Source organism: Fusarium solani (assembly GCF_023522795.1).
Source record: "Fusarium solani strain SB1 chromosome Unknown bctg00000005, whole genome shotgun sequence".
NCBI lineage: Eukaryota > Fungi > Ascomycota > Sordariomycetes > Hypocreales > Nectriaceae > Fusarium > Fusarium solani.
Window position 1 is genome coordinate 475429 of NW_027072153.1, and position 17989 is coordinate 493417.

Here is a 17989-nt window from a genome sequence, read left to right on the forward strand (position 1 = left end):
TGCCCAGCATCATAGATTATTAATGTCATGTTGGAGCTGCCATGTGTATGGAAGTCAAGAGATAAAGGGGGTTGCTCTGGCGGTGCGATGAAGCAAAAGGTAGGCAGGCATTGTCTAGCTTATATGCTCGCAGCTGAACCACATGAGACCCATGGGCTGTAGGAGCACATACCGGTATTTTCCACTGTCTTCCCTTGTTCTCCAAGATCAAGGCGTGCCGGACGGAGTGTCAAGGGCATAACGAAGGGCACATAGGAAGAGTGACAAAGTCAGGGAATAGCTAGCAGGTAGCTAGCTAAGGAATCGATGAGAAGTCTGTTGATTCTTACCCTTTCTCCTTCCTGGAGTCCTTGGGCCTCTATATAGATCTCCTCTACGGCGGACTCCGCCGTCAATCGGTCCATCTCGTACGCCATGAGGCCGGCTGCTCCGCTACTGGCCCCCTGCCTCTTCGATAATGCCTTCATCACGACGCATAGACCCTCGCACCGGTCGGGATCTCCGTTCGGTGCTGTGGTCGGCGTTCTCCGACTTTCGTATGTGACACGGAGGAGGCAGACACGCAACCATTTCCTAATCGTGCCAATCATTCTACTGCCGGGCTACACCTATGAGGCTGTGTTAGATAAACTCCATCCTCGGTTTATCTTCTCGTATCTCATTAGGGATCCACGATATTCGTTGGTAAGGCAGAGTTCTCGGAGATGCCAGATGAGGCAGGTCTTGATGACTATTGGGTTGTTGACGCATGACGCGTCGTTTCCAGTTGGTCAGATAGGATCGGGTAGGAAGTTACCGCTTAATGAGCCTCGAATTATTCCCGGCTAATGTAGGTTAGAGAGGAATAGCCCCTTGTTGAGGCGCATAGCAATGGGAGCAAGAGTGACGATATTAAGAACGTTGGGAATTTTGGTTATTCAGCTAGTTAGGATATAGTACTTATACTAATAAATAACGAGTTATAAATCATAATTATCTCCGCTTAGGCAGACCCTGAAAGGGCGCTTAATAAATGTTCTTAACGATTAGTATGAGACGAAAGCAAGGCAGCTTTTAGGTTAACCGATGAAGTATGGGCAAGTAGAAGTGAGGTGTAGTTAGGAGCAATGTTACACACCATCAGGAGAGCTTTTTAAGCAAGGATGACGGATGACATAAGAACCACAGTCCACTAGGAACCCTGACCACCCTAATTAGAAGGACTCAAGAACTACGTAGAACTTTCTTAACTAACCAGAAGAAGAAAAAGCTAGATATTTATCATATATTGCCTTACATCTAGACATTACGGCAAGGCATCTATCTATCCATAGGTATATAGCAAAGAGGAAACTAACTTAGCGGCTCTATATATATTAGCAGTCGAATCCCAGGAATATACTATGCTACCCTTATTAATCAAGGTCGTATTTAAGTATTATATACTTATTATTCGTCTAAGGATACCTAGCCGTTATCCCGAGGTGCAAGCATACGCCTCCTAGCTCACGCTCAGAGATATAAACTCCGCTAACCACCGAGTCTTCTATCTAATGCCTTTTCACCACGACCACCCAGGGCCACTTTCCTCCTATACTAACTTCCGTCTTAAGGAATTAATAAGCCGGCATTTTTCCTTCCGATTGATCTCGGCCGCGTAAGGGCGCCTGGCCATCAGACTGACCCTATGACGTTCCAGCGCCAACGAGGCAGAATGAGGTAGTCTATCGTTACGAATATCGGTTTACCTGCGTTCTATAAGAGTGGTAGAGTAACCAGCTTTCACTAGATTTACTATCTATCTACTCAATATTCTAGATCAGTAACCACAGAGGTCTAGAGCTAAAGGGTTTCTCACCAGCTAGCATAAAATAGATATTATTACGAAGTCAATATAAATTCTAGGATAACCTCAAATAGGATAACTAGTAACGAAGTTTATCCCCAATTCATTAAAATAAGTGTCGAGCGAGCTATATATAGTAAATGTGCGAGTCTCTATGAGGTTCCTATGGGGTCATCCTATTCTTATCAACTACCGGGGGCTGAAACCAGAACTGCCGACCCACATCTCATATTAGCTCACCCCGAGCTCACCGGCTCAGGTAAAAGCGGCGACTACTCAGGATCGTGGGCGAGAAAGGAAACAGTGCAAGTCTATATTCGCATTGCGTATTAGGCTGATTCAGATATTTCTATCCGCCACTCGTCCACCAAACTAGTCACCCCTTTCAGTGATTTTCATCTCATCGAGATGATGAGACTCCTCTCTGCCAAACGAACTGCCCCTTTTATTATGCCTGTTATTATTTCATCCTCTCGATGATAAGATTCTTCTATCCCACAGTGGATAGCATTAATGGTAAACTACTTAGGATCACGCCTCATTCACATTTTGCTATTTGTGAGCTACTCTCGAAGAAGGGGAAAGATCTTTAAGGAAGTATAAGGGGGTAGTTCTTATTGTCCAATAAGCCAAATATTCAGACTTCACAATCGCGAGCAAGCAGTTAGAGATTAACAAGTAGTTCAAAGTAACTAAATGCTAACCCATTTTTTGAAAAGCAGAAAACAACCTCCGCCGCCACTCTTCCACCAAACCGGTCGCCCCTTTTGTTGTGTGTGATTTTCTCATCACTGCGATGATAAGATTCCTCCATCTTACCATGGATAGCATTGCTCACTCAGTCGCCCCCTTCAACCACCTCTCAGTCACCCCCAGCCATCCCCCTCAACCATCCATGCCATTCAAAGCATGTCGCGACCCTTGCCTGGCATCACATAGTTGTAGATCCTGACACCGTTGGGTAGGGCAGGGCAGTTTCCCACGACGCGGTCCATGGAGAGCTCCTTGCCTGGCTCCCATCGAAGAGCAATCCTCTCCATAGTCTGCTTGGTGAACTTGTCAGCAGTGGTCGGGTTTGCCATCAGGAACCGTCCAACAGCAGCGTAGAACTGCCCTTCGAGGTTCGACTCGGGCATGTCCATCCCGGACCAGTCCATGCGAGCTCTGGGGTACTTGCTGAATCCAGTGAGCTGGGTCTGCTGGAGAATCTCAAAGGCGCAAATGATTCGATGCTGGCCAGTGATTCGCTCGTCGATCGGGGGCACTGTGAAGTCAGTGGACAGGGATTGGTGCAACTCAGGAACCTCGATGATCATCGTGGCTTCCTGCTGGGCCAGCTGAAACTCGTCCTGTGCATCGTACGTGTGGTTGATGTACATGGTGACCCATCTAGGCGTCTCTGTCTGTCCAATGTGGTCGAGTGATTGTCGAGCTCTGTACAGGGTCCGAATGTCATCAGGGAACTCCACAATGACCCCACGGTGGCAGGCACCGTAGAAATCTCCTCTGCCCGCGCCAAGCCGATACGAGGTGACCAAGGCATCGAATTCCGAGTTGCCAGGGTCGTTGAACTTGGCAAGTCCAGAGGCACGGTCACCACGGGAGTGGGATGAGTCGCAAAAGTCAAACGTGTTGAACCCGGCATGCTGAAGCATATCGCGCACCTCTCTAAAAATTCATCCATGGTTAGGCAACGTAGGCAAAGGGTGGCGATAAGAACGACTTACCGTGCAGACATAGGATCCTTGACGTAGATCAAGAGGCGGTGCCCCTCAGCCTTGATGTTGGTCAGGCTCTGGATAATGATGCCGATCTTTTGGAGCAAGGCATCGGCTTGAGCCCGGCAGGCCATGTAGGACTGCATTTGACGTGGGGTGATGCTTGCCGCCAGGAGGTTGATGGGGTCCATGATGAAGTGGGAGTAGCCAGGGAGAAACACGGACTGTAAGGGAGTTCAGAGAGTAAGGGAGCAGATTCGATCGAAGAATAATCTCATCAACGCGATGAGGAACGGAACGTCCCTTTCAGAGACAAGAAGGATGATGAAAAGAAGAGAAAGAAGAAGAGTCTGAGGAGGGAGGTCGAGGGCGTTATATACCCGAGAGAGGGCGTTTGACAGTGATTCACAGTCGAACGGATCAGTAAGCGAGACCAGCAATGGCCATCGAGCCTGGCAAACAGCCGATATCAATGGAAAAGATTCTGATTGTTCTTATTCAAATTGGGCATCGAGGCCACCAGCTGTTTGCACTGCTGGCTATCGATGAGCCAACGCAACTTTGTATCACCAGGGTAGTAAACAGCGAATTCGGCTCCCTGTAATGTGAAGGACAATACAACAGAACGCCATACAACAGTCTTGGTCTCATGGGGCCGGAGGCCCAACCAAGAGCGTCTTCTCCCAGAACCTGGGTTGGTCGGAGCTTCTTCCTCTTCTGAGGATTCAGTGGTGTCGTTGACAGCGCCAGACTCGCCTGAGGACGTGGGCGACTGAGGAGGGGGTTGGGGGTCATGGCCAGCGGCTAGATGTCGCCTGGATCCGAAGACATCTTGGTTCCGGTTGACTTCTCCTGATATCTTGTGGGGATGTGCCACCTTCGAGATGATGTGGGTGGTAGAACTTCAAACCCACATGTTGTTCGCTCATTGGCAGACCATGCTGCGGGTTGCCTCTAGGGCCTGACGTGTATTGTCAAGTTAGCCTACTTACCTTAACCAGATGTTTCCCCTTCTCCCCATTGGCCGCTGAGCGTATCGTGGTTTTGGCGCAACCAGCAAGCACGATCAGAGTGCCCAACATATTCTTCTCTGTTCCATGGACCGCTTCTGATGGAGAACGCCCACCACGTGCACAAAGTCCCTACACGAACGATCCAGTCGATCGCCCTCTGCTACCAGCAAGGACAAGAGCCAATCGCGGATCATATTGACAGACGTCTCTCGCAATCCATGAACGGCGTGGTTCTACACAGCCTCAATGGCCGAATAAAACTTGCCTTCCCTTTCGATCTTAGGCTTGTCCCCGTTCAACTGATTGACCATGCCTCGAGGATAATGCCTAGGCCTCTAGCGAGTGTCACCTAAAGAGATACATAGCCATAAAACAGCACGAGACACCGAGGAAAACACGAGACAGGACTCCATATTAGCTTATCCTTCCCTCAGGATAGTTAACAAGGTATCATAAGAAAGAATAAAAAGGCTCTAAAGTATTCTAATTATTAGATAATATTTACTATGATTTTGTTATATTTTAGCTAAATCTCTTTACAATATTTAAGAAGTATTTAGTAATATTCTTTGATATTCTGGCGTTTCGTTCATCTCTTGGTTTACGTGCCTGGCCACGGACGTTCATCTACCTGGTGGGAGCATCTGGGTCAGGTCCTGCGAACACGCGGCCATTCGCAATTCACGCACCAACCTAATGGACATGAATTTAATTACGAAAACAAGTACATAAACTAAAATGGTCTCAAGTCTTCGTGCATATATATCAAAATGCATCAGACGACTCCTGACTGTCCGCAATGACTGAGTGGCTCAGCCCGGTATTGAAATTGAATACACTTTTCTCCTTGGGATTCTCCCGAATACCAGAAGATTCTGGATCATGTCCTTGGCCAAACTGTCTTCCAGGTGACCATACCCGCCGCTCCACTGGTGGCTTGCCAGCAAACACAGGTGAGCCAGAGGGTGCGTCGTTACTTGGCTTTTCAAAATCCTGCGACCGTTGCGGTGAGCCTGAACATCGACAAGGCGAGCTGGTGCTGGTTCGACCCCTCGAGGTGTTTGGCGTCGGTGTGGTCTCGGCTGACGCAGTGATTGTGCTTCCGGAGAGCGGTGCCGAGTCGCGACTTTTCAAGCTAGGACGGCCACCTCTCGAAGATCTTGGCCGTGGTGTTGCGATAAATCTCTCATGGCGCCGCAGGGTTGTCGTTTCTTCAGAGAATTCATGGTCCGAAGACTGGGCAGTTGAAGCCTCAGCATCAGAAGCCTCGGCGACCGTAGCGTCTTGATCAGGAATTCCAAGGGATGACGTAGCCAATGACTCCCTGTAGTCGGAATCGTTGGGATCATCGTTGTCAATCGGCGGCTTCTGAGTTACGGGGCTTGTCTGTTCAAGTTCGGTCTCGATGGATGCCTGCGTTGCCTTGATTTGCGAGTGACGGGTGGCAGGCAGCTCCTGGGTCAGATCGAGAGCCACCAACTTCTCCCTGACAACCCGATCGACTTCATTAGATAGAAACTCCCTCTCCGATGAGCAAATTTGGTGCATAAGCAAGCCCAAAAGCAATGGTGTTACCTTTTGATGAGCCGTGTTGTCAAGCTCCATGGTGGCGTGGTCCTCTAGTAGGGCCTGAACTATAGGCAGAACTTTTCGACGTCGCTCGGTGGTCTTGTGACGACGAAGCATTACCTCGCTCCATGGGCTTTGAGTAGCTTCACGGTCGAAACTTGACCTGCAGTGTACATGACCCCATTGCTCAATGTATGAGGATATCAAAGGTTTGAAGGCTCGCACAGCCCAGGTGTGCGTGTTCTCCAAGATGATCTGAAACCTCACAACGTCGACAATTTTGGTCATGTCGCCGCTCCAAATGGTTCGCATGATCTAAACACTCTATTAGCACAAGTGAAAAGATAGATGGTTGCACTCACATAACCCTTATCACGCTTTTTAATCATCACCTCTTGCGTGTCCCTACGGCTACAAGGCGCATCAAAGTTCTTGGCAAAGTACATGAGCCAGACCGTAACACGGGGCCCGATGGTCGTCACTACCGGAATCGGTGGGATGTGTCCGTGATCCGGCAGCTCGACGGCGTACTGCGCTGAATCTTGGACCAGTCTGATGGCGCATGCCGCGGCATTAGCGGCCTGGCAACACACTACGCGTCCAGATCTTCCCTCTATCTCTTCCTCCTTTTTGTGCTCGATAATGAGCCAAGGATAGCATTTGAGATTTGCCTCCATGGGTGGTTTCTGAAAAATTCGAACCGGGGTTGGCTGCAGGCCAAACTCATGCAACTTCTTCAAAGTTGACCATGAAAAGGGCTCCATGATGGATGTTTCTTGATGGCGGTTCCATTGCCGAGCCTCGCGATCTACTACCGTCGGAATTCCGATCCGAGAGTCAGAGTGGTATATGGGCAGGTAGAACGCCTGATCTGGTTTTGGGCATTTGAGGCTCTCAAAGGACCCAATGCCAGGGGTGCTATTCGTCTTAAATAAGTCCCACAACTCATTGGTTTCTCTTTCATTCGAGTCAGTTACAGTATAGGAGGAGAATGAGTAACCGGGCACACCTTTTCACGCCGTCGTAGTAGTAGTTACATCGAGAGGCTCTTGGTATTGTCGTCAGCCCCAAGTGTTTAACTGTAGAGGGATGGTTCGTGTACTTACCGTCGGGAATCGTCTTTGGACACCGAAAGACTATCGCTAAGAGGCTCAAAGAAATGTGTCTCGAAAAAGTTCTCCCATTTCTTTTCCAAGTAGCCGCCATTAACTATACTGGTAGCTTTATTGAAAGCATTGCTGGCCGCCTTCAAAGCAGGATCTATGTCTGAGCCGTCGCTTGGGCGCTTGATATGTCCGTTAATGGAAACAGCATCGAACAAGTCTTTGTGACCACGGAATGGGCAGGAAAAGTCCAGCATGCATCTCCGCACGCGCCCTACGTGCGGAGGTAGCACTGTGTCGAACAAGTGTATCTCTTCATCATAGAAGATGTTCTTCTGGCCGAGCTCATACCGGTCCCAAGACATGTTGAAAAGGTGATGGAGAGGACGAGGAAAGGAAAATTGGGGAAAGGTGAAGGGCAGCTGACGCAGTCCTTGCCCCCTCTTTTTGTCTCGACTGCCCAGGTTGATGTATGTTGGTTGATCGATGCATCTTACAACCAACTGCATAGCATCCCGTTTCAGCTGGCGACTAGCAAGGTTGTCGTTGTATGTGATGTGGAGAAGGGTGCGGCGATATGCCCAGATGTGGTGTGATCTCCGCGCCCGTATCGGCAAAGGTAAAATGACAAGGGCTTGCGTGATGAGATGCAGTTGCATGGGGTTATTACCATTATTGCTCCCTACAGGACTGAGAACAATTACTCACGAGATGGACCAGGCTCATTTAGTTTCTGCACAGGGAGATTCAGCCATATAGTGCCAGCGTACCAAAAGGAACAGACTTATCAATGCGCGCATTCACACTTAACTGCTTTGCCACCTTGAAGTAGCTGTTATAGGACCTGCCCGGACTGTAGCGCCTGTATAAGCTGACTCTGAGGACATGAATAGCGTCTATGAGAGCGCGACCATGTAGAATAGTTTTCACTTGGACGGGGGGTAGAATACAGGCCGAGCCTTGGTGGAATATCTCAAAGGAAGAAGTCACATGTCATTTCTGCTCAGCTTTGACGCAGCACACAGTTTCCTTGTTCACGAACCGAGACTACTCTCAAGGCATGGTCGGTAGGCAGACATCAATACTACACATTTAAAGGGTCTCTCTTGTTACCTCAAGAAGTTGAACGGCGTCGTTGCGCGTCCTGTCTACCTTGGTATGAAGGGGCATCAAGCAAGCCACAAACTTGTCTCCTACTCGGCGGCTCCTCGTATTAACCCCTTGCAAGGAGTTACGATACTTATCTCGGCCGACAACTAGGCATAAACACGCACCCATCCACTGCGGCAGAGCAAGTTCAATCTCCACGCCCGCGACAAGACGAAAGACTCCACATCACACAATTGAACCGAGGGCGTTCCTCAGCTCCCGCTGCAATGGCCGATCGAGCGAAGCATAGACTACGAAAACGACACCGTCATGTATTAATGAATGTGCTTTTTGCTGTTGTGGCTGATGGCTTCTTGTCATCATTGTAGACAATAATAACGACAACAGTTCCCCAGAAGGCAGCTACGTATGAGTCTTCTACTGCAGGCAGCAGAAGGTTAAAAAAAAGGCCAATGTGTTAGCATTGGGATATGATGCTATGATGTGTTGACAATTTGTTATTTGTTATAGCTGAAGCCCGGCCCTTGATTGGTTAACTGAGCCATAAGATTGTGTACCAGAACGAACTTTTTGTGTCAACTTTCAATGCCCTTCTCGCCATCCCCTGTCCAACCTGAATATCTATCTGCCTGTGAACCACGATGTCCAGTAGCTGCGGCCTTCCTGTGCTGTGGACGATGCTACAGGAGCCTCTTGCGGATCTATCACGACCCTTCCCACCATTGCAATCTTGAAGTCTCTAGCGATACCTCCGCCGTTGATCCCCTCAGCTTCATCTTCGATCATGACCCCGTCGGCGTCAACATTGTCGTCGCCGTCCTCAAACCCTTCACCCTCATCATCAGGAGCTTCAGTCTCATCACCCACACTTACAAGAACCACCCCATTCTCCAGTGGCGGCAGCTTTCCGTCAATGTGATCCATCGTCAGTTGATGCCCAGGCGCCTAGCTTAGGGCGATAGCTTCGATGTTTTCGTCGGCAACCTTGGTGAAAGCCTCATCAAGGCAGCCATGTGAGGTTAAACGATATAAAGACAAACCTTACATGCAACATGCCAGCTGTTCTGTTCCCAATAGAAGATAAATACCCTCCCGCAGCGCCCATTGGCAAAAATCTTCTTGACATCACTTCGCAAGCTGCGTCATTGAATCACTGGCGTCAACAAGTTCTTGACGACGATAAACCAACTCCTCAGACAAGCACCCCTCCCTTCCTTTCGCCAGGTCGCCTACAACCCATAGAGCGATTTCAGTCAATCCTCAACGTTCGCAGGAACCGGGTGACCCACCTCTGCTACTTTCAGAACATCAAGCTTCGTGCGCAGGACCGAGCAGTGGGACAATTCTTGGATCAGGTGTACCATAATCCCGCTTTCACACTTTGAGAGAACATGGAAGGCTCTTACAGGTTCACACAAAACACAGTGAACATGGGCACCAATTCATCTTCCCAGGGGTCTGCTGGGCCATCAAAGACCCCCAAGCAAGCAATGATGGACGAGATGACAAAACTCATCCGTCAGAACCGTGTGCCTGAAATGGCATGGCTACTTCTACAAGCCTGCCCTGGAGATTGGGACTGCGGTTGGGGTCCACTGGTGCGCGGCACGCTTACTCGTGCAGTAAGAAAGGAACTGCCAGCAGAGGAGCTCAACGAGGCGGCTGCTACCATTCGCTTCCGGTGGGAGCTGGCACAATACGCTGACCATCTCGTCAAAACTTTTGGTCTCCCAGTCCCAGACGGAGAAATGTGCATCCTTTGGGATTTTGGAAAATGGCGTTCGGAGCTAGCAAGTGGACAACACAGGCATCACAGCTCTGTTTGGGACATGGTGGTGCAAGGGGGGATAAAACCAAACTTGTTGGATCATGACGGATATCCATTTGACAGGTTCCTCCACTATGTGGTGGCTGCGGTTACCTTGACGAACCTTCCGGAGGATTTGAACAGAGCTTTGGCTACCAGATTGGTCGAATACACGGCTGGGGAGCAGGGATTCCTGCAACAACGAGCCCTAGCGAGACCTGCGACTTGAAAATGTGCCAGAAACTGGTTCAAAGAAATTAGAAGGAAGACAAGACGCCTGAGGTAGACCTGTTTCTAGGCACAGAAACAAATCAAAGTATTTCTTTTTTATCTTCCTAGACGTCCTAAGGAGATGACTCTCAGCTCCCGTCTGCTCGTAGAGATAGTTGATCCCCCCATTGACGGGCCAAGAAGGACTTGGTCAGTTTCTCCACATCCTGGGTCCTCAAGATCACGACAATGTTCAGCTCAAGTGTCAACTAAAGATTCCTATTTCGGATTCGCGTAGCTCTTAGGATGTGTAAAGATGGGTTTAATGACACGGCCCTCAAACATTGTGCCCTGAGTCAAGGGATTCGTAGCCAGCTTCAGAAACGCTAGTAAGAGCATCCACATGGAGAACCTTGTCTGTCTGTTCCCATAAATCTCTTTCATCTCGCTCGAAGCCGTCTTACTCTCCTCATTCGTCAGATGATCCAGGAAGCTGACATGAAAGATACCACCCGTGCGTCTTTTTTTTCCCATTCTGTTGACCTCACCTCTGGGCCATTGTTAACCTGACACGGTCAGAAGCTCTATTCATCGCTTGAGAACCATCCAGGCGTTTGGCCAGCCACTTATGACACTTCCACTTTCTAGGTTTAGGATATGTCGGATAATAATTATGAGAAACTATGGGATTAGGTACCATATGTGATAGGGCTTAGACAAGAGCTCTCCCCGGCTCCTTCAGGAACAGGCCCCTTGATCTTGGACAGTATGTGGAACGTGTCTAGAGGACCTCTCATGCGCATGAAATCCCAATTGACATAATGGGTAGATCCCATGGGACAAAGAGCGTTCTTGGCATTAATGATATCGACGAACAAGTTGGGATATTCCAGCATGACGGCATGGCTGCAAACATCTTCAAGGTCCGTCCAACAGGCGTATATCGAACGAAGTAGCCAATACATCCAGACGGTTGTGGGGGTCCTTGAAGCGTAGAATATCATCAATGCGATCGAAAGCTGTAATGGATTCGCAAAGATTGACGACGTTGACGTTGGAAACGTCTCCAAGAACGTTTTTCAAGGTTATAAAAGCTGTTAGTTATGCCCAACTGATGGTTTGGAGTAACCTACATCGAGGTCAAATCGAGCAAATACCACGACACGCTGGTTTTGTTCCTGGGCTGGTGCAGCTTTGCTACAGCTAACTTGAGCCTACAGGGAATCATGTCCGCCGTGTAATCCAGTGTAGCCATAAATGGTTCGGACAGGACAAAGTTAGTACAGGCAGCCATTTCCATCCGTACAGTGGAGACCGGCTGGTTGATAGCGGGTGGTTTAGACAGCTGCTTCTGTGTGGCCTTTTATGTACTGGAAGGCGAAGTCGGATTTCGAACGTTGAAGGAGCCGATGCATGTTGTAACGGCTCGGAACGTTAGCTGTGTTGCCAAGAAGGCAAAGGTGCTTCGTAGGGAGAGCAGGGTTCTCATCGCACACAGGCGCCGTCCGAATATGTTTCCATGATGGGATCACGTTTCTTGGAGTTGCCGAGCCATGCTGGCCCTCACGGGTAGCGGCGCGGCGGGCGCACTTGGGGCGAGCCGAAGCCGAGGTTGCCTGGTTCAAAGTCGAAGCCTGAGTGACAAGAGCCAGCGTTGGCTTGCTAGGAGGAGGAAGGGCACAAAAGCTGGCTTGCTCCTTGTTGGCTCCGGGCGCGATCTGACGAGCCTCGTTAGCAACATAAGGGACTGTCGCGTTTGGAAACGAGTCCCTCGATCTGTTGTCACCGAACCTCCATGTTGCGCTGCGGAGCCTATCCTTTAATGGCATGTCGTTCTTGACTGTCGTCCGTTCCTGTTTGCAACGTTAGCCAACATTGGCCTCATTCGTCTGCCGTTTGGATTGGCCCTTGAAGACTTACTTCCATCTTCCTACGTTGGCCAACGCCTTTCCCTGTTACCTAAGGGCCTATCTATCTCCCCCACCTTCGTGATGATGATGCAATGCAAGGCTGGCGGCCATGGCTGCAACCTCTTTGGCGGTGGAAGCGGCCCGTGTCGCTACTTTGACAGCGGTACTGTCGAGGTGGCCGCCCAGTTCTCGACGGTTAGTTGAGGTGATGCAGACATGCCTGGTGAATCCCGGTATGTCGGCGGCGGTGCCGTGATTGCGCCGTGGGAATTGGCAGAGTGAAAGACCATCAGATCGAACTTGTCGGATAGGCCCTCTGTCTCTTGCTCCCCGCAGTTATAGATGCTTCCATATCCGCCAGCCTAGAGAGCAGAAGCCGCATTCTTCAACGGGCTCTTTGTCTTCGAATCAGGCCTGTGTCCCCAGGTTTCTCTTTGTTGAGTTGGGTGGCGTATTTACCTTCGCCACTGGCGGCGAATTCTTCGTAACCGGGATTGACAAAGGCGGCGTCTTTCTGAGTGTTCCCAATTTCGATTTCGTCGTGACTGCGAAATGCGTTCTGAAGCTGAATGTATAAAGCCGTAGTGTAATGGGGGGTGGTCGGCTTTGAAGGTGCGATGCTACAGGGTATTCGTCAGGCGAGTTGCCAGGTTGTCTGGGCCATGCGGACAGCTCTTGAATGGCGACTACTGAGTTCAATGCTATGAATGAGGAGCGAGATCAAAGTTCAAGCTCCTGTTTGGTGGTAAACGCGACAATGACCTTGAGGGCAGCAGCCGTCACCTTGGCACGTGAATGGTCACGTGCTACCCGAAATGCCCTTCCATCATCCGGGTCTCAGCAACCCCAGGCCTTGGCGCCTGCGTGACATGTAGAAGATCTCGTATTCCCCAGAATGCCAAACTATGATCAATCGCAAACACATACGAGGAGACAAAACGTCAAAACCAGGCTTTAACAAGACGGAAACGGTCACAAGGCGGGCAGAGTTCATTAATTGCGGCTTCGAAGCGAAGAACAAACAAGTGCAGAACAATCAAGCAGTCTCTATTGCTATTCATCAATGCCATGGTATATATACACTAAATCCACATTCAAATCCACGCTTACAGCCTAGCAGAAGCACTTCCACCTGAGCAGCAGCTCTTACCACCAAAAGCCAGCTGGCTAACCTTGTCAGTCTGATCTAGCGCGCCCTTCTTCTCAGCCACCTGGGTGGGGGTGATGGAGTAGCTGGGCGGCACGTCCATGCAGGGGTTGTTGGTGAAGAAGTTGCGAGGCCGCAGGAGCAGCGTCATGGGCTCGACGGGCATGATGGGGAAGTCCTCGGGGGCGGGGATGTGCGTCACGCCGAAGGTGTGCCAGAGGACGATGTCGGTGTTTTCGGTTGGCTCGTTGTTGTTGGCCATCCATTGGGGGAGACCCATTGAGGGCTCGCCAGAGGTCTGGGGGACGTGGCGACCAGCAGGCCAGAGCTCATCGTCACGGTCTAGAAGGGTCAGTATGCGTATAGATCATTGCGAGTGGAAGGCAACTTACAAGGAGTGACGTGCACGGCGTGGCGGGCAAAGCCAGCACGCTTCCACACCAAGCTACCAGGCTTGGGCAGCAGACCAGGAACCTCTCTGCTCACGAGCTTGTAAGAGACAGGCTTCTTGCTGTAAGGGTGAAGCTTGGACTCGTTGACCATCTCCCATGTACGGCTCGTGGCGCCGTTGTAGTCGGTCTTGGCCTCGCCGCTGGTGCGAAGCTTGGTCTTCTTGGCGTAGAAAGCATTGCCGTAGAAGTTCTCGGGACTGCCAACAGGAGCATCGCTGGGGACTGTATCAACCATGTTGACCGTGTTGTTTGTTCCGTCAATCATGGGGTTGATGCGGAGACAGAAGAGATGCTGATGGTTGTGCGCGTTGACCTGGGGGTACACCTCAGTGCCCCAAGGACCAGCATCCTCACCAGGGTTGAGAGAGTAGGTGTTGAGGATACCAGTGAGCTTGATCTCAGGCTGGATGGTTCCGTCCTGGTGGAAGACCCATTGGCAAGCATACTCGTAGTTGGCGGCAGTAAAGATCTGCTGGACGATGAGCTTGCGAGCACGGGTGACGGTGACGGAGTCATCTCTGAAGTCAGTGTGCTTGAAGAGAATACCGTTGTCCTCCTCGTGAATGCAGATGGCGTTCTTGATGGTGCGGATAGAACCATCGCGGGTAGCAAAGTCGGCATCGAGGTAGTGAATGACACCCTTGCAGTCGCAGCCGAGAGCCAGAGAGTTGGTAAGGTAACCAGCACCGTATTCACCGAGATCAAAGGCGTGCTTGCGCTGGTGAGGGTGCTCGGGGTTGCCATAAGGCACAACCATCTCAGAGAGCGAAAGACGGTAGAAGACGGGACGCTCAATGCCCTTGTCGTTGAAGGTGATGTGGTTGAGAACGATACCCTCCTTGTAGTTGAAGCCAATGTGGAACTTCCAGTTCTGCCATGACAGCACACGGCCGTTCATGGTGAAAGAAACACCCTCGGGCTGGGTAATGTTGATAGGCTTGATATCCTTTCGGTATCCGCCAGCAGCCTCGATAGCACGGGGGATGTAGTCAATAGGCTTCTGCTGGCTGAGAGGACGTCGGACCTTGGGGATATCGATGTGGATGATGGCCTTCTTGGCGCCGTCGAAAATGGGGCAGAAGTCGAGGGGATACTGGTACTGGAAGGTATCCGGGTCGGGGCGGTAGTACATGAGGGCTTGCTGGAGGCGAACAGAGTTGCCGAAGCGCTCATCGTAACCAATGGTCCAAGGATCGCAGTAGACCTTGTGCATGTCGGACGCGGGGATGCCAGAGATCTCACATTGCTTGATGACCTCGGGATCCTTTCGCATGATGGTCTCGACCTGGTTGAGCTCCTCGGGGGTGATCTAGCTATGTTAGACAAGGCTGTTGAAGAGCGCGATAGCACTTACAATAGGCTGAAGACCATCCAGCTTCTCCCACTTGGTCACCTTCTTGACCTTGAGGTCAACAAGACCATCATAGACCTTGCCGTCAGGAAGGATGACGACAACATCAGCAATTCGAGCAGGACGGTTGCTGTCGGAAGGATGCTCGAGCCATCGAAGCATCTCAGCCTTGCGAGGCTCGTGCAGAGAGACGACGTTGAAGTAGCATGGTCCGGAATGGTACTTCTTGACAATGTCGACGGAAGCCGAGATCTCATTGGCAGAGAGAGGATCGAAAGGGTGAGGGAGTACCATGGCTGCTGCTGTTGTCTGAGCTGTGATGATGTGTCTGGGCAAGATCAACAAAGAAGCAGACACATGGCTCCTTGATATACTTTTTAGCCATGCCTCCTCACGAGCCGGTCAAGCCTCAAGTGATGCCTCGTCTGGGAAGCCATAACGTCGATACCGACTCTTTTTTCCTTATCGGGCTTATCTGGTCAGGAACTTGGGAAGCAAACATTACGGCAACAGGACAAAGTCAGAGAGACAGACGGCACTTGTCGTGTGGCTACCTGATGGGGACTAGCCTGCGGGGGATACTGCTTGATCGCGGGGTATGAGCCGCACGGATAGATAAACCGAATTGGTCTCTAGCGGGTTGATAAGGGTTGGAGGCTGAGGAAGAGTGAGAGATGGGTGAGATGGCTGGATAGTGGCGGTTGAGCCCCCGCTGCCATGCATCTCGTGACGGACAAGATAGCCGGTTCTCATTGATCAATTGATTCGTGTCTGACCCTCCAAGGGGACCAATTGAGGGTCATGTGGTGGCGGGGCCGAGCATCTGGGACTCTCATGAATTTGTTCAAAAGAGGCATCGATACCCTTTAGCTCACCAGGTCGCGTAACACGAGTCGATTGACTGTATCAGTGAAAGTGTCGATTGACCCGGAATGTCTTGTCAATTGACTGACAATGATTTGACTCTGCTCATCTTGTAATTATCTGCGATGGCCCCGGTTCTGTTATCCATACCACGTCTCCCTCCTCTGACGGAGGTCGCCTCCTCGTCCCGTCGCTGTTGAACGGACTGTCCTTCTCCTCTACTTCTTCGACGGTCGAATTCCTCGGCTGCAAGGAAGAGCTCGGCTTCGTCCCCAGCAGCTCCGCCGGGTATGACTTCCGAAACCCCCAGCGCAGCCAGAGCTTGACTCTTGTCCCGAGCCTGAACCTCTTCCATCGGATCCGGAGCTCAGATCGATCGGTATCTCGTCTTGCGGGCGCATACCTCGCAAACAAGAGCAGAAGCGGCAAAATGAGGATCCAGCAGATTGTGCCCACCCTCAGAGCTCCCCTCCCCACCATCATCCTCCGAAACCAGAACCACGATTCGACGAAGCCGAGAAGGAACAGACTCGGAAAGACGACGGCGAGAGCAATAACCCACGGTTTGACTGAAGATTTCTCGTTCAGCCAGTCGTTGACGGGATCATCACGACTCGTGCCGGGCTCGAGATTGCCCCAGTACGAGTCATCTGTGGCCGTCGGGTTACGGCAGTCGGCCAGGTAATACGTGGCGAGCCAATCAGACGACGCGTCTGCGGCATTTATCCGCACGGCGCCGTCAGAGAGGTACGCCGTGACCTGGGTGTAGACGGCTCCGTTGTCGTGTGTGCCTGTTCTGCTGGCGAGGCTGGTCGGAGAGAACTGAGAGCGGACTTCAGAGGGAATCATGATTCTCGTTCTGGTCGAGACTGTGAATGGCGTCGGGCAAGATGCAGGCGCGGTGTAGACGATGCCTTGGTAGTAGTACGTGAAGGGGCCGTCTAGGCTGATTTGGCTCGTCGTGAGTAGGATGTCTGTCGAGGCGAATTCCCCAGGTTCAAAGTATCGCATGACAATCTCGAGGCCATTGTAGCTTCTCGTGAACGTCGTCTCTGAGATGGCTTCACCAGTTGGTGCGACGACAGGTCTGAGCGGTAATGTTGAGGTCCTAGTAAAGGCCTCATCCGTTGTCTTTGAGATGACATAGTTGGAAGTGACGGTGAATTGAGCGACTGCAGTTGTCGCCAGCCACAGACCGACACATGTTCTGATTGAGAAGGCCATCCTCATTAACGATGCATGTTGAGAAATGAGGGCGTCCAAGGTATGAATACCATCTTAAGGGACCACGTTCCGCATTGAATTCCGCGATCGGCAACAGAGAGGATCCGCCAAGACCAAGGCATTCAGCTTTGTTTGCGTTTCATGACAATTCCGCCTTGCGAGTTTAAAGATGCACGTCCATGTTTGTCGGGCGACAAGTGAAAACATAGCCACCCTTGGCATGCGGTGTTGAGTGAATGTGTTGGTGTAGGGTAAAGCCGTGATGGTGAGAGATCGAAGACATCACCAATGAGGGACAGGATAAGACAGGTCATGATGCCTTCATGTTTTATTCAGCTCAGCAAATCGTACATACTAATGGTTATTTCCTTTTTTACGCCTATTACCTTGACGTGTTGTTCGTAGCTTGCACAAGACGATCTAATTCCACTCCCTCTAACAACTCCAAGCCTTCCCGCACCAAGGAAAATGCCACATATGCTAACAAAAAGAAAACACAAACTGATCGAAATCGAACATCGCACTCTATTATCGTACTAAGGATTCTCGCTCCTTTCATTTACACTCTGACCAGAAGGTCCAAGACCACCAACGCTAGCCGCCACGATACCAGGCATGCCCACGACAGACATCATGGGCGAAATAGGCGGTCTGTTGGAAGATCGCGAAGATCCTCTCCTGCTCCT

The 17989-nt window shown here is 50.8% G+C and overlaps 4 protein-coding genes across 4 annotated transcripts; 1 reads left to right on the forward strand and 3 right to left on the reverse strand.

The window, feature by feature from the left end:
• Positions 1-2727: 2727 nt before the first annotated feature.
• Positions 2728-4750, reverse strand: MRS44_008549 (uncharacterized protein; the record flags this gene model as incomplete). Its single annotated transcript, XM_046279495.2, has 5 exons — positions 2728-3493; positions 3553-3767; positions 4064-4402; positions 4458-4504; positions 4696-4750. 5 exons carry the CDS (start codon positions 4748-4750, stop codon positions 2728-2730), a joined length of 1422 nt encoding a protein of 473 aa, XP_046131997.2.
• Positions 4751-5321: 571 nt separating this feature from the next.
• Positions 5322-7593, reverse strand: MRS44_008550 (uncharacterized protein; the record flags this gene model as incomplete). The annotated part of the gene is made up of 3 exons (XM_065620977.1): positions 5322-6440; positions 6488-7043; positions 7232-7593. The coding sequence occupies 3 exons, from the start codon at positions 7591-7593 to the stop codon at positions 5322-5324; spliced, it is 2037 nt and encodes a 678-aa protein (XP_065477049.1).
• A 1366-nt stretch (positions 7594-8959) lies between these two features.
• Positions 8960-9262, reverse strand: MRS44_008551 (uncharacterized protein; the record flags this gene model as incomplete). Its single annotated transcript, XM_065620978.1, has 1 exon — positions 8960-9262. One exon carries the CDS (start codon positions 9260-9262, stop codon positions 8960-8962), a length of 303 nt encoding a protein of 100 aa, XP_065477050.1.
• Positions 9263-9390: 128 nt separating this feature from the next.
• On the forward strand, positions 9391-10374 carry MRS44_008552 (uncharacterized protein; the record flags this gene model as incomplete). Its single annotated transcript, XM_065620979.1, has 2 exons — positions 9391-9695; positions 9747-10374. The coding sequence occupies 2 exons, from the start codon at positions 9391-9393 to the stop codon at positions 10372-10374; spliced, it is 933 nt and encodes a 310-aa protein (XP_065477051.1).
• Positions 10375-17989: the final 7615 nt, after the last annotated feature.